The 20188-nt window shown below is 46.9% G+C and overlaps 1 protein-coding gene across 1 annotated transcript in view; it reads right to left on the reverse strand.

Annotated features, from left to right (window-relative positions):
* Nucleotides 1-15405: 15405 nt before the first annotated feature.
* LOC140105590 (alpha-2-macroglobulin-like) overlaps nt 15406-20188 on the reverse strand; it is a 75311-nt gene continuing 70528 nt past the window's right edge. The window contains exons 31-36 of the mRNA XM_072129577.1: nt 19967-20094; nt 18691-18781; nt 17366-17434; nt 17068-17170; nt 16644-16685; nt 15406-15533 (exon numbers count right to left, since the gene is read on the reverse strand). Of these exons, the coding sequence (XP_071985678.1) occupies nt 15511-15533; nt 16644-16685; nt 17068-17170; nt 17366-17434; nt 18691-18781; nt 19967-20094 (456 nt within the window). The 3' untranslated portion in view covers nt 15406-15510. The remainder of the gene's footprint in view (nt 15534-16643; nt 16686-17067; nt 17171-17365; nt 17435-18690; nt 18782-19966; nt 20095-20188) is intronic.

Consider the following 20188-nt stretch of genomic DNA (forward strand, 5'->3'; position numbering starts at 1 on the left):
AAATGGACAGGAAACAGCAGGGGCAGCATGCATGGATGCCTCTGAGGCTGCTTAATCGCACCATTATGCCAAAATTATGGGCAACAGCATGGCCATGACAGAGTGACAGAATGAAGCTAGATAGCATCTAAAACATCCAATAATTGACCCTGACACTATAGGGGATGGCATGCAAAGGCAGCGGCAGCAGCAGCAGGCTGGAGAGTGTCTTGGCAACATACCCCAAATGGACTCAGGCTTAAAACCAATGGGTGGCAGAGAGGAACCAAAGGAGGTGAGCAAGAAGTGCTGAAATAATATCGGTTAATCATTAAAGTTTGCCAGTATATTTTGTGGATTACACAGCAGGGTGGCGACAAAGTTAACAAGTTTGATGTGGAATCCATGAAAACAACCCAAAATTCTGCCTGACACACCTCGTTTGATAAGGGGACGATGTATGGAGGCAGCTATATGGACGACTTTTGGAGGTAGCAATGGAGACAACGTGTGGAGGCTGCTATGGAGACAATTTAATTTGGATAGTGCCTGTATGTGGCAGTCCAAAAATGTTTTCAAACCAGAGGAGCAGGTAGGTGGCCCTCCAGAAAAATGAAATAGATTGAGTGCCTGTATGTGGCAGTCCAAAAAAGTTTTCAAACCAGAGGAGCAGGTAGGTGGCCCTCCAGAAAAATGAAATAGATTGAGTGCCTGTATGTGGCAGTCCAAAAAAGTTTTCAAACCAGAGGAGCAGGTAGGTGGCCCTCCAGAAAAATTGAAAAGATTGAGTGCCTGTATGTGGCACTCCCAAAAATTGTTTAAAACAGAGGACCGGGTAGGTGGCCCTCCAGAAAAATTAAATGCATAAAGTACTATAGCTAGAGCCAGTGGGCCCTGTCAAAAAATAGCCAGTTTCCTCTGCTTTAGTGTACAAAGAGGAGGAAAAGGAGGAAAATGAGGAGGAGGAGTGCATAAATTATTCAGGTTGAGCTTCCTTCATCTGGTGGAGATTGGAAATTCTGAGAAATCCAGGCTTTATTCATCTTAATAAGCGTCAGCCTGTCAGCGCTGTCAGTCGACAGGCGTGTACGCTTATCGGTGATGATGCCACCAGCTGCACTGAAAACCCGCTCGGACAACACGCTAGCGGCAGGGCAGGCAAGAACCTCCAAGGCGTACAGCGCCAGTTCGTGCCACATGTCCAGCTTTGAAACCCAGTAGTTGTAGGGAGCTGTGTGATCATTTAGGACGATGGTATGGTCAGCTACGTACTCCCTCACCATCTTTCTGTAAAGATCAGCCCTACTCTGCCGAGACTGGGGACAGGTGACAGTGTCTTGCTGGGGTGACATAAAGCTGGCAAAAGCCTTGTAAAGCGTACCCTTGCCAGTGCTGGACAAGCTGCCTGCTCGCCTACTCTCCCTTGCTACTTGTCCCGCAGAACTACGCACTCTGCCGCTAGCGCTGTCAGAAGGGAAATACTGTTTCAGCTTGTGCACCAGGGCCTGCTGGTATTCATGCATTCTCACACTCCTTTCCTCTCCAGGGATGAGAGTGGAAAGATTTTGCTTGTACCGTGGGTCCAGGAGAGTGAATACCCAGTAATCGGTGCTGGAATAAATTCTTTGAACGCGAGGGTCACGGGATAGGCAGCCTAGCATGAAATCTGCCATATGCGCCAGAGTACCAACGCGCAAGAATTCACTCCCCTCACTGGCCTGACTCTCCATTTCCTCCTCCTCCAACTCCTCTTCTTCTGCCCATACACGCTGAACAGTGAAGGACTGAACAATGGTCCCCTCTTGTGTCTCTCCAACATTCTCCTCCTCTTCCTCCTCACCCTCCTCCACCTCCACCTCCTCCGATATGCGCTGAGAAACAGACCTGAGGTTGCTTTGGCTATCAATAAGGGAATCTTCTTCCCCCGTCTCTTGTGACGAACACAAAGCTTCCGACTTCATGCTGATCAGAGAGTTTTTCAACAGGCCAAGAAGCGGGATGGTGAGGCTGATGATGGCGGCATCGCCACTGACCATCTGTGTTGACTCCTCGAAGTTACTCAGCACCTGACAGATATCAGACATCCACGTCCACTCCTCATTGTAGACTTGTAGGCCTGAAAGACCTGGACCGAGGTAGGCCCCGCAATCCTCGGCGTCGGCAGTATATGACCAGCCGCAGGGTCAGACTTGGTCCCAGCCTCCACCAAGTTAACCCAATGTGCCGTCAGCGATATATAGTGGCCCTGCCCGGCAGCACTCGTCCACTTGTCCGTGGTCAGGTGGACCTTGTCAGAAACGGCGTTGGTCAGGGCACGGATGATGTTGTCTGACACGTGCTGGTGCAGGGCTGGGACGGCACATCGGGAAAAGTAGTGGCGGCTGGGGACCGAATACCGAAGGGCGGCCGCCGCCATGAGGTTGCGAAAGGCCTCGGTCTCTACTAGCCTATAGGGCAGCATCTCCAGGCTAAGCAATCTGGAGATGTGGACATTAAGGGCTTGGGTGTGCGGGTGGGTTGCACTATATTTCCTTTTCCGCTCCAGCGTCTGGGGTATGGAGAGCTGAACGCTGGTGGATGCTGTGGAGGCGACGATGGGGTTTTTGTGCCAGGGTCCTGGGCAGGGGGCTGACTATCAGCTGACACAGGGGAAGGAGCAGTGGTGTGCACGGCCGAAGGTGAACGGACTTGGTGCCACTGAGTGGGGTGTTTAGCATTCATATGCCTGCGCATACTGGTGGTAGTTAAGCTAGTAGTGGTGGAACCCCTGCTGATCCTGGTTTGACAAAGGTTGCACACCACAGTCCGTCGGTCATACGGTGTTTCCTTAAAGAACCTCCAGACTTCTGAAAATCTAGCCCTCGCCGCGGGAGCCCTCGCCACGGGAGCTTCACTACGTGACACATTTGGCGCTGATGCACCTGCTCTGGCCCTGCCTCTCCGTCTGGCCCCACAACTGCCTCTTCCAACCTGTTCTGGTCGAGGACTCTCCTCCGTCTCAGAAGCACTGTGTTCACCCGGCCTCTCAACCCAGTCTGTCACCTCATCATCCTCCGATCCCTCAGTCTGCTCCCCCCTCGGACTTCCTGCCCTGACAACAAGTTCACCACTGTCTGACAACCGTGTCTCCTCATGGTCGGTCACCTCTTTACACACTTCTTCCACTACGTCAAGAAGGTCATCATCACCCACAGACTGCGACTGGTGGAAAACCTGGGCATCGGAAAATTGCTCAGCAGCAACCGGACAAGTGGTTTGTGACTGTGGGAAGGGTCCAGAAAACAGTTCCTCAGGGTATGCCGGTTCAAATGCCAAATTTTCCTGGGAGGGGGCAGACTGGGGGGGAGGAGGCTGAGGTGCAGGAGCTGGAGGAGTGCCGATTTCGGTGACATGGGTGGACTGCGTGGAAGACTGACTGGTGGACAAATTGCTCAAAGCATTGTCGGCAATCCACGACATCACCTGTTCGCACTGTTCTGGCCTCAACAGTGCTCTACCACGAGTCCAAGTAACTTCAGACATGAACCTAGGGAGTGTAGCTCTGCGGCGTTCCCCTGCTCCCTCATCAGCAGGTGGTGTCTCACCCCGCCCAGGACCACGGCCTCTGACCCCTGCAGTAGTTGGACGCCCACGTCCCCGCCCTCGTCCTCTACCCCTAGCCCTCGGGTTAAACATTTTGAAAATGAAAGTTATAACTTTAATTTTTTTTTTAACTTTTTTTTGTGTTTTTTTTGTGTTTTTTAGTTTTTAAAACCAAACGATGCTAACCTATTGCTATGGCTATTTTCTAGCCAAGTATGAAAGCACACTGCTATGCCAGATGAGATGACGCTGAGTTATGAAAAAATAAACGTAAAATAAAAAGAAACTGGCAGACTGTGCCTAATTGAAATCAAACCCCTAATAAATTGTCCCACTTTGGTGTTTGAGGTGGATATGTGTGTCACTAAGAGCTAAACACAACGGTAGCAAGTCCCCCTGCAAATACCTCACAATATGGTACTAGCTGCAAATAAAAAAAAAAAAAGTATAACGTTATTGTAGCCCTAAGAAGGGCTGTTGGGTTCTTGTAGAATCACCCCTGCCTAACACTATTCTATTAGAACAGCCTAACGCTTTCCCTGACCAGCAGCAGCTCTCTCCCTAGCGGCATCCAGACACTGAATGATCCGAGCAGCGCAGGCAGGGGCTAGTCTATTCCAGGGTCACCTGATCTGGCCAGCCAACTACTGCTATCGACGTGTAAGGGTACCACGTCATGCTGGGTGGAGTGCAGAGTCTCTTGGCTTGTGATTGGCTCTGTTTCTGGCCGCCAAAAAGCAAAACGGCGGGAGATGCCATTTTCTCGAGCGGGCGAAGTATTCGTCCGAGCAACGAGCAGTTTCGAGTACGCTAATGCTCGAACGAGCATCAAGCTCGGACGAGTATGTTCGCTCATCTCTAGTCAATATCCTATGTGTAGTGTATGCGATAACTTGTCTGCGATGTAATATCCAATATGTAGGGAGTACTACCTGTCCATCAAAAATAAGAATTAGAAGGCATCTATCGGATGCAAAAAAAAGCTCCAAACATTTCCACGGCCAACTGACATTTTCAGAGTGTACATAGTTTTGGCTGTCCTCATTTTGTGGTTACAGACTATTCAGTATTTTTTTAGACTGCATCCATTATAAGTGGTATTTAATACAGGCGGTTTGGGTGGTAGTCTGGGGCCCAAACCTTCTAGGTGGCTCAAGTCCATCCAAACCACCCACCCAATTTTATACGGAGAAGTACCTTCCCTCATGAAATCCTCATAAATTTGTTACTGTTCTCAATACACAATGTCACGGGCACTTGTGCGACCCATGTCCCGGGTGCAGGTGTAACTGTACCCCTCTCTGTGCCCCAGCGTTCCCCCAGGCTCACTCATCTGTCCGCGCTCCTGCTCTGCTTCTGGCGGTCCGGCGCATGCATCCCCAAGCGCTGGTTTCCAAAGATTTAAAAGGCCAGTGCACCATTAATTGGTTGGCCACTTGGTTGACTTCTAATAAAGCCCGACCTCTCCCTTCATACCCCGCTGGATCTTTGTGCTCTGCCTTTTATAAAGCGCTACCCATCTACTTGCGTGGTTCCCATTGTAACCTCTTGCTACGTTGCTGACTTTGATCCTTTGCCTCCTGTCCTGAACTAACGCTACAACCCTGACTATGATCCTGTTATGCCTGTTCTGACCTTCTGCCTGACAACGGCTCCGATTTTGCTTGCCGAGTCTGTACTACGCCTTGGATGCCACCGCGGGCAAAGTCGCACCTGTGGAGCGACCTGGTGGTACCAGGCCACAGCAAGTCCAACTCTCTGGTGAAATGCAGGAGCCACTTAGACTCCGCTCCCGGGTGTTGGCTTACCATGGTCCATGGTGGTCCAGTTGGTCCACTACCTCCGATCCTGACACACAAGAGTCATTTTAAGACTTTTGGAGGTCCTCCAAAGGTCCTGAAACTGCAGATTGATAGCAGGCAGAAGGGCACATCATCCATTATCCAAGAAGCTTAATTCTAGTATAAGATGTAGGAAGTGACTTCCAGACTTGTAGTGGCTTTAATACTCATACAGTATCCATTACTAAGGCTTGGACTTAATGTTAGCATGAGTAAAAGGCACTAACCACCAAATAATTGCCCCGACACCCACCACCTCCAGGCCGGGGTATTGGGAAGACCATGGGTACCCAACCATCTGAGGTGATGGTCCAGCACCAAGGCAACTTTGGGATAGCACTCAAGGGGTGCCGGACATTTGTCTATTGTCAGTAAGACACATTTACCATCTATCCCAGATGTGCTGAATGTTGCAAATTACATTAATCTTTTCAAATTGTCTAATTTGAGACATTTTTGGGGCAAAAAACTCCAGACGAAACCATATTTAAGGAAAACTTAGAAAATGGAAAGAAATGACTTGAGACATTTGTGTGACATCGTAGCAATGTCTCAAAAAGAGAACTGGGGAAAAAATAATTTTTTAATGCAAGGAAAAAGTTAGATTAATAAATTACCAAAGTAGAGACAGAAAAAAAGGCAGAGCTAAGATAAATGACCCCCCCCCCACAGGCTGCCATGGGCTAATAATAGTGGCCCTTGCCAGCCTCGTAATACCCGTCTGCTGCTGCTTGTTGTCTCAAGAAGGGAAAATAGGGAGGATCAAACCCTTTTTTTAAATTATTTAACAAAAAAACCATGGGGTACCCCTATTTTCCTTCTCCAGCCAGTACAAGCAGTAGCAGGCTGGTAGTACTAGGCTGGCAAGGGCCACTGGTATTGCCAGCCTATGAGTACCAGCCAGTAGCTGCCCCAGTGCCTGACCATTACCCAAGTGCTGGTAGAAGCAATGGGTGAGGAGGGAGGAGATGTTTAATTTTAACTCCGGCTGTAGTTCCCAGCATTGCCCAGGATGGTAAGTAACTGCTCTTAGCTTTAACAAAAATATTTAATATCTATTTCTTTCACTGACTATCTCTTTGTCTCTGACTGACTGTCTCTGACAGTCTGATTGTTTCCAACTGCCTCTGACTGTCACGGACTGTCTGTCAGTGACAGTCTCTGACCCTATGACTATCTCTGTTAAGCACCCTCCACTTTGTATAAAATGTCCGGTCCTACAGCTATGGCAATGTACTGTGTATATACCTTTAATTGTTTTATGTTTAATAAAGAAAGGGACTGAAGGATTGTGGGAAGAAGAAGGGAGGAGTTAAGAGTCAGTGCGGTCAGTCTGCAGTGGCAGCCAGAGGTCTGCAGTAAGAGGCAGAGGAGTGAACAGCAGCCATTTCTTAAAGGAGACAAACAGGAGGCCTGATTCTCAGAGGAGCTAAGCAGCACAGCAAGCAGAGGTTGTACTTGTAATTAGAGGATTTCAGTGCAGCTAAGGAACAAGCAAGGAACATATTGAGGAGCACGGAGAGAATCATACACCTCCTCCTCCAGCCGGCCCTAGTCGGGAAGGGTTCATAACTAGAGATGAGCGAGCACTAAAATGCTCGGGTACTCGTTATTCGAGACGAACTTTTCCCGATGCTCGAGTGCTCGTCTCGAATAACGAGCCCCATTGAAGTCAATGGGAGACTCGAGCATTTTTCAAGGGGACCAAGGCTCTGCACAGGGAAGCTTGGCCAAACACCTGGAAACCTCAGAAAAGGATGGAAACACCACGGAAATGGACAGGAAACAGCAGGGGCAGCATGCATGGATGCCTCTGAGGCTGCTTAAACGCACCATTATGCCAAAATTATGGGCAACAGCATGGCCATGACAGAGTGACAGAATGAGGCTAGATAGCATCTAAAACATGCAATAATTGACCCTGACACTATAGGGGACGGCATGCAGAGGCAGCGGCAGCAGCGGCAGGCTAGAGAGTGTCTTGGCAACATACCCCAAATGGACTCAGGCTTAAAACCAATGGGTGGCAGAGAGGAACCAAAGGAGGTGAGCAAGAAGCGCTGAAATAATATCGGTAAATGATAAAAGTTTGCCAGTATATTTTGTGGATTACACAGCAGGGTGACGACAAAGTTAACAAGTTTGATGTGGAAGCCATGAAAACAACCCAAAATTCTGCCTGACACAGCTCTTTTGATAAGGGGACCATGTATGGAGGCAGTGAACTAGTAGTAGATTAAAGGTGCTGCAGTTAAAACTATGTTAGTTGGATCTTGGGATGGAGCTGGCGCTCCGCTGCCAGGCGAGCTTTCGCCAATCCAAGCCCCTGTCTCTAGGCTACTCCCCAAACAGCACTTCTAAGAACCTTTTGTATAAGATCAAGTGTAGTAGCGTTCTTATAAGTTTAGGATATGGCGGGTGAGGGGAATGTAAACAGATGCGCAAGAAGCGCTGAAATAATATTGGTAAATGATAAAAGTTTGCCAGTATATTTTGTGGATTACACAGCAGGGTGGCGACAAAGTTAACAAGTTTGTTGTGGAAGCCATGAAAACAACCCAAAATTCTGCCTGACACAGCTCGTTTGATAAGGGGACCATGTATGCCTACAGTTCATGCCAGTCGCTGCACTGGCTGCCAGTCTCCTTTCGAATACAGTTTAAAATAATAACCCTCATCCATAAAGCTCTGTATAATGCTGCACCCCCCTACCTCTCCTCTCTTATCTCAGTCTATCGCCCAACCCGTGCTCTTAGATCCGCCAGTGATCTTAGATTAACCTCTACCCTAGTGCGGACCTCCCACTCGCGTCTCCAAGACTTCTCTAGAGCTGCACCAATTCTATGGAATGCTCTGCCCCGGACTATCAGACTAATACCTAACCTCCAAAGTTTCAAACGTGCTCTTAAAACCCATTTCTTTAGGCAAGCCTATAACACTCATTAACTGCATGAAGTTTTAACTCTTCTACTAACCCGTCCTGTGTCGTCCTCCCATCTGTTATCCAGCAACCAACAGGCTCCAGCCTTCTCTGCAGTCCCATTCACCCTGGACCTGGTATATAAGATGACGGCTGAGTGGTTCAAGCGACAGCAATTCCATTTATTATATTTTGTTCTATTCCCTAAGAAGAATGGCTTGACCATTAAATATTCTTTTACCTCGTGTTACCCCATCATCTTCATAAACCGTAAGTTCTGGCGAGCAGGGACCTCACTCCTGTTGTTCCATACAAATGTTGTGCTCTGTTACATTACATTTGTATTTGTTTCCTATGATTTGTAAAGTGCTACGGAATATGATGGCGCTATATAAATAAAGATTATTATTATTATTATGGAGGCAGTGAACTAGTAGTAGATTAAAGGTGCTGCAGTTAAAACTATGTTAGTTGGATCTTGGGATGGAGCTGGCGCTCCGCTTCCAGGCGAGCTTTCGCCAATCCAAGCCCCTGTCTCTAGGCTACTCCCCAAACAGCACTTCTAAGAACCTTTTGTATAAGATCAAGTGTAGTAGCGTTCTTATAAGTTTGGGATATGGCGGGTGAGGGGAATGTAAACAGATGCGCAAGAAGCGCTGAAATAATATCGGTAAATGATAAAAGTTTGCCAGTATATTTTGTGGATTACACAGCAGTGTGGCGACAAAGTTAACAAGTTTGATGTGGAATGCCCTGTAATAGCTCTTGGGCGGTGTGCCTTTTATCGCCTAGGCTCAGCAGTTTGAGCACCGCCTGCTGTCGCTTTGCAACGGCACTGCTGCTGTGCCTAGAGCTACCGACTGATGGCGCCATGCCCACGGATGGTAATTCGGAGGAGGAGGAGGTGGAGGAGGTATAGTAGGCCTTTGAGACCTGGACAGAGGTAGGCCCCGCAATCCTCTGCGTCGGCAGTATATGACCAGCCCCATGGTCAGACTCGGTCTCAGCCTCCACCAAGTTAAGTGTAGTAGCGTTCTTATAAGTTTGGGATATGGCGGGTGAGGGGAATGTAAACAGATGCGCAAGAAGCGCTGAAATAATATCCGTAAATGGTAAAAGTTTGGCAGTATATTTTGTGGATAACACAGCAGGGTGGCGACAAAGTTAACAACTTTGATGTGGAATCCATGAAAACAACCCAAATTTCTGCCTGACACACCTCGTTTGATAAGGGGACGATGTATGGAGGCAGCTATATGGACGACTTTTGGAGGTAGCAATGGAGACAACGTGTGGAGGCTGCTATGGAGACAATTTAATTTGTATAGTGCCTGTATGTGGCAGCCCAAAAAAGTTTTCAAACCAGAGGAGCAGGTAGGTGGCCCTCCAGAAAAATTGAATAGATTGAGTGCCTGTATGTGGCAGTCCAAAAAAGTTTTCAAACCAGAGGAGCAGGTAGGTGGCCCTCCAGAAAAATTTAATAGATTGAGTGCCTGTATGTGGCAGTCCAAAAAAGTTTTCAAACCAGAGGAGCAGGTAGGTGGCCCTCCAGAAAAATAAAATAGATTGAGTGCCTGTATGTGGCAGTCCAAAAAAGTTTTCAAACCAGAGGAGCAGGTAGGTGGCCCTCCAGAAAAATAAAATAGATTGAGTGCCTGTATGTGGCAGTCCAAAAAAGTTTTCAAACCAGAGGAGCAGGTAGGTGGCCCTCCAGAAAAATAAAATAGATTGAGTGCCTGTATGTGGCAGTCCAAAAAAGTTTTCAAACCAGAGGAGCAGGTAGGTGGCCCTCCAGAAAAATGAAATAGATTGAGTGCCTGTATGTGGCAGTCCAAAAAAGTTTTCAAACCAGAGGAGCAGGTAGGTGCCCCTCCAGAAAAATTGAATAGATTGAGTGCCTGTATGTGGCACTCCCAAAAATTGTTTAAAACAGAGGACCGGGTAGGTGGCCCTCCAGAAAAATTAAATGCATAAAGTACTATAGCTAGAGCCAGTGGGCCCTGTCAAAAAATAGCCAGTTTCCTCTGCTTTAGTGTACAAAGAGGAGGAAAAGGAGGAAAATGAAGAGGAGGAGTGCATAAATTATTCAGGTTGAGCTTCCTTCACCTGGTGGAGATTGGAAATTCTGAGAAATCCAGGCTTTATTCATCTTCATAAGCATCAGCCTGTCAGCGCTGTCAGTCGACAGGCGTGTACGCTTATCGGTGATGATGCCACCAGCTGCACTGAAAACCCGCTCAGACAACACGCTAGCAGCAGGGCAGGCAAGAACCTCCAAGGCGTACAGCGCCAGTTCGTGCCACATGTCCAGCTTTGAAACCCAGTAGTTGTAGGGAGCTGTGTGTGATCATTTAGGACGATGGTATGGTCAGCTACGTACTCCCTCACCATCTTTCTGTAAAGATCAGCCCTACTCTGCCGAGACTGGGAACAGGTGACAGTGTCTTGCTGGGGTGACATAAAGCTGGCAAAAGCCTTGTAAAGCGTACCCTTGCCAGTGCTGGACAAGCTGCCTGCTCGCCTACTCTCCCTCGCTACTTGTCCCGCAGAACTACGCACTCTGCCGCTAGCGCTGTCAGAAGGGAAATACTGTTTCAGCTTGTGCACCAGGGCCTGCTGGTATTCATGCATTCTCACACTCCTTTCCTCTCCAGGGATGAGAGTGGAAAGATTTTGCTTGTACCGTGGGTCCAGGAGAGTGAATACCCAGTAATCGGTGCTGAAATAAATTCTTTGAAAGCGGGGGTCACGGGATAGGCAGCCTAGCATTAAATCTGCCATATGCGCCAGAGTACCAACGCGCAAGAATTCACTCCCCTCACTGGCCTGACTGTCCATTTCCTCCTCCTCCAACTCCTCCAACTCCTCTTCTTCTGCCCATACACGCTGAACAGTGAAGGACTGAACAATGGTCCCCTCTTGTGTCTCTCCAACATTCTCCTCCTCTTCCTCCTCACCCTCCTCCACCTCCACCTCCTCCGATATGCGCTGAGAAACAGACCTGAGGGTGCTTTGGCTATCAATAAGGGAATCTTCTTCCCCCATCTCTTGTGACGAACACAAAGCTTCCGACTTCATGCTGATCAGAGAGTTTTTCAACAGGCCAAGCAGCGGGATGGTGAGGCTGATGATTGGCGGCATCGCCACTGACCATCTGTGTTGACTCCTCGAAGTTACTCAGCACCTGACAGATATCAGACATCCACGTCCACTCCTCATTGTAGACTTGAGGAAGCTGACTGACCTGACTACCAGTTCTGGTTGAAGTTGACATCTGGCAGTCTACAATCGCTCTGCGCTGCTGGTAAACTCTGGATAACATGGTTAATGTTGAATTCCACCTTGTGGGCACGTCGCACAACAGTCGGTGAGCGGGAAGTTGGAGGTGGCGCTGCGCTGCCCTGAGAGTGGCAGCATCTGTGCTGGACTTCCTGAAATGCGCACAGATGCGGCGCACCTTCGTGAGCAAATCAGACAGATTGGGGTATGTCTTGAGGAAACGCTGAACTATCAGATTTAACACATGGGCCAGGCATGGCACATGTGTCAGTCTGCCGAGTTGCAGAGCCGCCACCAGGTTACGAGATTGTCACACACAACCATGCCTGGCTTCAGGTTCAGCGGTGCCAGCCACAGATCAGTCTGCGCCGTGATGCCCTGTAATAGTTCTTGGGCGGTGTGCCTTTTATCGCCTAGGCTCAGCAGTTTGAGCACCCCCTGCTGTCGCTTAGCGACGGCACTGCTGCTGTGCCTAGAGCTAGCGACTGATGGCGCCATGCCCACGGATGGTAGTTCGGAGGAGGAGGTGGAGGAGGGGTGGGAGGAGGAGGAGGCATAGTAGGCCTGAAAGACCTGGACCGAGATAGGCGCCGCAATCCTCGGCGTCGGCAGTATATGACCAGCCGCAGGGTCAGACTCGGTCCCAGACTCCACCAAGTTAACCCAATGTGCCGTCAGCAATATATAGTGGCCCTGCCCGGCAGCACTCGTCCAAGTGTCCGTGGTCAGGTGGACCTTGTCAGAAACGGCGTTGGTCAGGGCACGGATGATGTTGTCTGACACGTGCTGGTGCAGGGCTGGGACGGCACATCGGGAAAAGTAGTGGCGGCTGGGGACCGAATACCGAAGGGCGGCCGCCGCCATGAGGTTGCGAAAGGCCTCGGTCTCTACTAGCCTATAGGGCAGCATCTCCAGGCTAAGCAATCTGGAGATGTGGACATTAAGGGCTTGGGCGTGCGGGTGGGTTGCACTATATTTCCTTTTCCGCTCCAGCGTCTGGGGTATGGAGAGCTGAACGCTGGTGGATGCTGTGGAGGATCGTGGAGGCGACGATGGGGTTTTTGTGCCAGGGTCCTGGGCAGGGGGCTGACTATCAGCTGACACAGGGGAAGGAGCAGTGGTGTGCACGGCCGGAGGTGAACGGGCTTGGTGCCACTGAGTGGGGTGTTTAGCATTCATATGCCTGCGCATACTGGTGGTAGTTAAGCTAGTAGTGGTGGAACCCCTGCTGATCCTGGTTTGGCAAAGGTTGCACACCACAGTCCGTCGGTCATCCGGTGTTTCCTTAAAGAACCTCCAGACTTCTGAAAATCTAGCCCTCGCCGCGGGAGCCCTCGCCACGGGAGCTTCACTACGTGACACATTTGGCGCTGATGCACCTGCTCTGGCCCTGCCTCTCCGTCTGGCCCCACCACTGCCTCTTCCAACCTGTTCTGGTCGAGGACTCTCCTCCGTCTCAGAAGCACTGTGTTCACCCGGCCTCTCAACCCAGCTTGGGTCTGTCACCTCATCATCCTCCGATCCCTCAGTCTGCTCCCCCCTCGGACTTCCTGCCCTGACAACAACTTCACCACTGTCTGACAACCGTGTCTCCTCATCGTCGGACACCTCTTTACACACTTCTTCCACTACGTCAAGAAGGTCATCATCACCCACAGACTGCGACTGGTGGAAAACCTGGGCATCGGAAAATTGCTCAGCAGCAACCGGACGAGTGGTTTGTGACTGTGGGAAGGGTCCAGAAAACAGTTCCTCAGAGTATGCCGGTTCAAATGCCAAATTTTCCTGGGAGGGGGCAGACTGGGGGGGAGGAGGCTGAGGTGCAGGAGCTGGAGGAGTGCCGATTTCAGTGACATGGGTGGACTGCGTGGAAGACTGACTGGTGGACAAATTGCTCGAAGAATTGTCGGCTATCCACGACATCACCTGTTCGCACTGTTCTGGCCTCAACAGTACTCTACCACGAGTCCAAGTAACTTCAGACATGAACCTAGGGAGTGTAGCTCTGCGGCGTTCCCCTGCTCCCTCATCAGCAGGTGGTGTCTCACCCCGCCCAGGACCACGGCCTCTGACCCCTGCAGTAGTTGGACGCCCACGTCCCCGCCCTCGTCCTCTACCCCTAGCCCTCGGGTTAAACATTTTGAAAATGAAAGTTATAACTTTAATTTTTTTTTTTACTTTTTTTGTGTTTTTTTTTTTTGTGTTTTTTAGTTTTTAAAACCAAACGATGCTATCCTATTGCTATGGCTATTTTCTAGCCAAGTATGAAAGCACACTGCTATGCCAGATGAGATGACGCTGAGTTATGAAAAAATAAACGTAAAATAAAAAGTAAATGGCAGACTGTGCCTAATTGAAATCAAACCCCTAATAAATTTTCCCACTTTGGTGTTTGAGGTGGATATGTGTGTCACTAAGAGCTAAACACAACGGTAGCAAGTCCCCGTGCAAATTCCTCACAATATGGTACTAGCTGCAAATAAATAAAAAAAAATGTATAACGTTATTGTAGCCCTAAGAAGGGCTGTTGGGTTCTTGTTGAATCACTCCTGCCTAACACTATTCTAATAGAACACCCTAACGCTTTCCCTGACCAGCAGCAGCTCTCTCCCTAGCGGCATCCAGACACAGAATGATCCGAGCAGCGCGGGCAGCAGCTAGTCTATCCCAGGGTCACCTGATCTGGCAACCACTGCTATCGACGTGTAAGGGTACCACGTCATGCTGGGTGGAGTGCAGAGTCTCCTGGCTTGTGATTGGCTCTGTTTCTGGCCGCCAAAAAGCAAAACGGCGGGAGATGCCATTTTCTCGAGCGGGCGAAGTATTCGTCCGAGCAACGAGCAGTTTCGAGTACGCTAATGCTCGAACGAGCATCAAGCTCGGACGAGTATGTTCGCTCATCTCTATTCATAACATCATGCTGACCCGTAACACCTATCTCCCAGGGCTGAAGTCAGCAACGATTATCCAGACTGGCGTGGCAAACATTTCCCTACCAGTCCTTTCCTTTCCCCCTTTACAAGGAGGCCAATGGGGGAGCCCCATCTCCCTCTGTCTCAGACTTTCACTGTCTATGAGTGTCTCTGACTTTCACTGTCTATGAGTGTCTCTGACTGTCTCAGACTGTCACTGTCTATGAGTGTCTCAGACTTTCACTGTCTATGAGTGTCTCTGTCTCCGTATTGTAGAGGTTTTTGTATGGGTATGAGTTATATGTACTGTATATATGTATTTGTGTAACATGTATATTCTTATACATTCTTATTCCTGTATGTTTTGTAGGAATATGTGTGTATTTGCAATCCAAAAGTATATATGTTGTGCATGTACAAGGTGTATGATATAATATATTCATATGAGAGTGTAATGGGAATGTATATAGAGTCTATGTGTGTGGTTGTAGTATGTATATGTTTCTTTATTGTCTATATATGTGTATGGGGGGATGCCGGGGGACGATCTGACTGATTCGGACTGAGCGCAGGATTTAACTTTTAAATTGTGTTGCAAGACAATGCACTTACATGCACCAGGAAGAAGAAGGTGAACTCCGCCAAACCTGAGCGGGGAAGGGATACATGATATCGCAGGATATCGGGCGCATAATCTTAGTGAATCGGGGCACAGTGCATTATTGTCGGAAAATTCCCTTTCGGTGAACTCCAGCGGATGGGTAAGTAAATGACCCCCAATGTGGTAAGAGGGGCATGTAACCAGGGTTGAGCCAGATGACCTACAAGCTACTCTTAGCCGGTTGAATAGCTTTCACATGCCGCAAGTGAGTAAAGATGAGAGACGCAGATCTATTGTGTTATTTATCTTTTTATTGTTATTATTGTAGTTTTATTGCACTTTAATCTTCCAGTGTTGGGTTGTAGTCTCTGATGCAGAATACACAATGGGTGTGTCTTATCTTGAATTTTCAGACTTATCTGTAGGGAAAACAAATATGAGTAGAAGGGTTAAATAGCCTCGGGTGATATTATTGGTCACTACAAATATCACAGTTATCACCGCTTAGTCTCCCTGACTGTATACTTATGATAAATCATCTTATTTAGGAGAAGGCGAGGACATAGTGAGGAAAATCACACTGCATTACCAGCTAGTAGAAAGGTTATATGATGATGCACTGAGACATCTTGATTCACAGCAAAACAAAAAGGAAGGGAAAATCTGAAAATCAGGGTCTGTATATCTCAGGCCTTTCATAAAACTTCTAGTGCACCCTGCATGAAAGCAGTATATGAGTAATATACTGCAATACAATTGTATTCCAGTATTTTGTATCAGACCACCTAAGTTTCAAAAAACTAAATTTTTTAAAAAGTTAAACAAAAAAGTCAAAGAAATCTAAAAATATTTAAACATGTTAGGTATCCTCACATAAAAGAAAACTTTATTAAAATATAACTATAAATATCTCATATGGTGCAGGCAGTAATGAAAAAAAAAAAAGTTAAAATTTGACTGAACTTGAATAAAAATCAAAAAGGATCAAAAAGTCTGACATTTTCCAGAATGGTATCAATTGAATACTACTGGTCCCCCAATATGATACATTCCACATGTGTACAGAGATGTAAAGTATTTAAAGTGTCATAATACAGAGATACAAAGGACTTTTTTATTTAGAAATATGCATAACAAAAATGGAGGGAATAAGAAAACTGAAAAGTTAAAAGCAGAAAATGATTTTAGTGAGAAAGGATAAAGCACAAGAGAGATTTCTCGAAACAAAATTTAGAATATGGGGTCAGGGATGAAAAGTCGTGTTTCCACTGTTTCGTACCAAGGGAAAAGGTAGGACATGTCCTAACTTTCCCCGTATTACAGCACCGTGAACCATGTATCTCTAGGGAGAGGCGCGGGGGCAAACAGCGCTCACCCCCTACTCCTCTCCCGGGCGCAGACGTGTGCCCGCCCTCTGGACATGCAGGATGGAACATTAGATGAATACCTTGTAAAATTTAACTCCATAAGCACAAATTTGTAAGATACTACAGGATAAATTATTTTTAAGCAAAGTGAGATCCACCTACCAGAACCACAAGGGAGGTTGTAATCTACGGTGGCGCGTTCATCTAGGAGACAAAAAGCATTAACATTAAACTCTATGGGCCACATTTACTAATAGTAAGACAAGACTATGTGCACTATCGTGCAGAGTGGCGCCAAATTCATGAAGACTGGAGCACGGTCATCACGAATCTGGTGCGCCCTCCGCATGCCCATATTATATGAACCAGTTTTTTTCTGAAAAGAAGAGTGAAATTTTGTCGGACTTCCGAATACGGACTGCAACGCCCCTTTCTGTGTGCAGAATTGTGTCGCTGCGTGCACCATGTCCAACAGATCCATCCAGTCAACTGAGTTTATTAAAGTGTGTATCCAGAAGGCGGCAGATAACCCCATCCATACGTTATAAGCACTGGCTCAGGAAGTGCTCAGCATTAACAGACTTACGTGTCTCATAGTAGTCATACACTTCTACTGTTGCCGGTTTTAGGTCCTTCACCACAACGTCCTGTTCCACCATGAAGGAGAGGTTAATATGGCTGTGATCAATCTACAGGGAGATAATATTGTCATGTATAAAACTTCTGACCTGGAAGTGTCCATGATTCAGAGATGGAATCATGGACACAGATCCACATGGAAAAAAGCTTCAATAAAAGCAAGTTAAAATTGAGTAATATTGAGGAATCCGATGTTCTTAGAAGTAATCATAATGCGAAAGCAACATAGAAGTTATAATAATAACCTGGTCCAGGTACAAAGTCACCAGGTCCGTCTCAATGTCACTTCTCTGTATTAACTTGTCCTTCTCCAACTGTGAAAAAGAAATTGGTGTTAAATTCCAAACTACTAGAAAAACATTGGAGGAAATATATTAAAGGGAACCTGCCACCACAATTTTCTCAAATACAGGTAGTGGCAGGTTCCTATAGAGCCCTAGTAACTAACTGAACCCCTTTCTTTTAGCTAAAAATGGTTTCACTCACATCCCCATAAAATAAGAATAAACTTGCTTAGTATCTAGGGATCTATACTGTGAGATGAGGGGGCGTGACCTATTGTCATGTGACCAGTGTGATGTAATCACAGGTCCTTTAGCCTCTTAACATTAGAAAACTGTACTGCATGCACATATCCGACCATATAAAAAACCAAAGCATGCCTGCAGGGACTTCTACTCCTCTCCATGCAGGCTGCTGTGATTTCATGTGATATGATATGCTGTGATTTCATAGTATCATAGTATATAAGGCTGGAAAAAGACGCAAGTCCATCAAGTCCAACCTTTAAGAATTAAATAAATGTTTTATCCCCATAACCCGTGATATTTTTGCTCTCCAGAAAGTCATCCAGGCCTCTCTTGAACATGTACATAGAGTCCGCCATAACAACCTCCTGTGGCAGAGAGTTCCATAGTCTCACTGCTCTTACAGTAAAGAACCTTTGTCTATGTTGATGGTAAAATCGCCTCTCCTCTAGGCGTAGAGGATGCCCCCTGTCTATGGTGATGGTAGAATCGCCTCTCCTCCAGGCGTAGAGGATGCCCCCTTGTCCTGGTCACAGGCCTAGGTATAAAAAGATCTTTGGAGAGATCCTTGTACTGTCCTTTCAGGTATTTGTACATTGTAATGATCTATGCATGGTGTACAGTTTGCTAATGTTAAAAGGCTAAAGGACCTGTGATGATGTCACCCTGATCAAATGACATTACTGCTGCATACAGTTTGCTAATGTTAAAAGGCTAAGGGACCTGTGATGATGTCACCCTGATCAAATGACATTACTGCTGCATGCAGAGAAAGCATGGGGAGGAGCTGCTGGGTTCAGCAGAGGAGGCCACACCCACCTTGACTCACTATAGACATCCATGGATACCAGGTAAAATGATAAAGTTGAATATATGGGGGAACACTTTTTAGTTAAAAGAAGGGTGTCAGTTAATTACTAGGGATCTATGGGAACCTGCCACTAACTGTATTTGTGAAAAATGTGATGACAGGTTCCCTTTAAGACTGATGTTTGGTACATCACAGCACAACAAAATAACTATTGTCCAAGTCTACCACTTACTTTCCTTACTGTGCTCTTCACTGGAATAAAACCAGACAACATCTTGACTACAATAACGGCCATATTAGATTTCTCTCGTTTACCGGTATATCTGAAAAAAATACACATATTGCTTCAATTTCAAATATACTCTTCAAATGGACAACATTTACTTGTCTGCAAAGGATTCTTTGCTATTGGTCTTGGTGGTCTTTCCTGCTGAGGAGGAGATTCAGACCCAGTTACCAAGTCTGAAGACAGAGAGGAAATGGGTAATACTAGCCTCTGCATTATTAGACATGATGGTTCATATAACAAAGGAGACGGATCAGTACTGGTGCGCTTCGGGCAAGTAGAATGGGGGCACAAAAAGAAGTGGGGCGGCACGGGGGCTGAGTGGTTAGCATTACAGCCTTGCATTGCTGGGGATATTGGTTCAAGTCCCAGTGTCAACATCTGCAAAGAGTTTGTATTTTCTCTATGAGTTTCCTCCAGGTCCTCTAGTTTCCTCCCACACTCAAAAACATACTGGTAGGTTGATTAGATTGTGAGCCCCATTGGGGACAGGGACCGATTTGGCAAGCGCTGTGTGCTACATAAATAAAGGAATTACTATTATTATTATTATTAAGTGCCCTTTAAGACAAAAAGAGACCCCACAGAAAGCAATGAGAAAAATGAAGAATGAGAACAAGAGTTGCTTTCTGAGGAAATGAGCAGTCCCAAACTATCCGTGCAGGTTCGGTTGTGTCGAATGATCAATCAGACAAATTAATACCCCAGCTATTAGCCATGGCTGTGATTGGCCAAGGGGTCACCCCCAGACAATCATAGCCATGGCTACCTGCTAGGGGCATTAATTTGCCTGATTAGGTGTTCGACAGCCAATCCAGCAATATGTCCGGGTCGCGTGGGTCGCTTCCAAACCGATCATCCCTATTCATGACATAAGTTGCTGATGTATCTATGAAAATGTGTGGAGAAGACATCCCAATCAAATAGAAAAAGGAAATGAGAAGAAGTAATTTCGAAGAAAACCACCACAGCTATCCCCTTATAAAATCATATGCTTCGGAGAAAGGGTTGGAGAAAAGTAGGTGAAACAGTCAAGAATTTTACCTCCTAGAATTTTACCTAGAAGAATCCAGAGGTTTGAGGTTTATATCATTTGTGCAACCTATTTACTATCCATGGTCTTGTACCGGGTCAGTTATACCAAATATTCTGCATTACTAGTTTCAGAAATTATCATATGTTTGGTATGAAAGATACAAGAGTAATTCAACAGAAAACTCACGCAGCGGTGATGAGAATCTCAAATTTGGCCACAGAATCCTCCACACATTCTTTTCTCGAAGACGATTTTACACTCAATGAGAAAGGGGCCTCATCTTTTGGGGGAGGAACATTATACTTCAGAACGGCCTGTGAGATAGAGAAGTGATTTCCCATAAAAAAATGAGTAGGTCTATGGTACAATATGTCATATAAAGCACATCGGTGAGACTTTTTGGATTCA

The sequence above is a fragment of the Engystomops pustulosus genome, chromosome 11 (genome assembly GCF_040894005.1).
Source record: "Engystomops pustulosus chromosome 11, aEngPut4.maternal, whole genome shotgun sequence".
NCBI classification, from domain to species: Eukaryota; Metazoa; Chordata; class Amphibia; order Anura; family Leptodactylidae; genus Engystomops; species Engystomops pustulosus.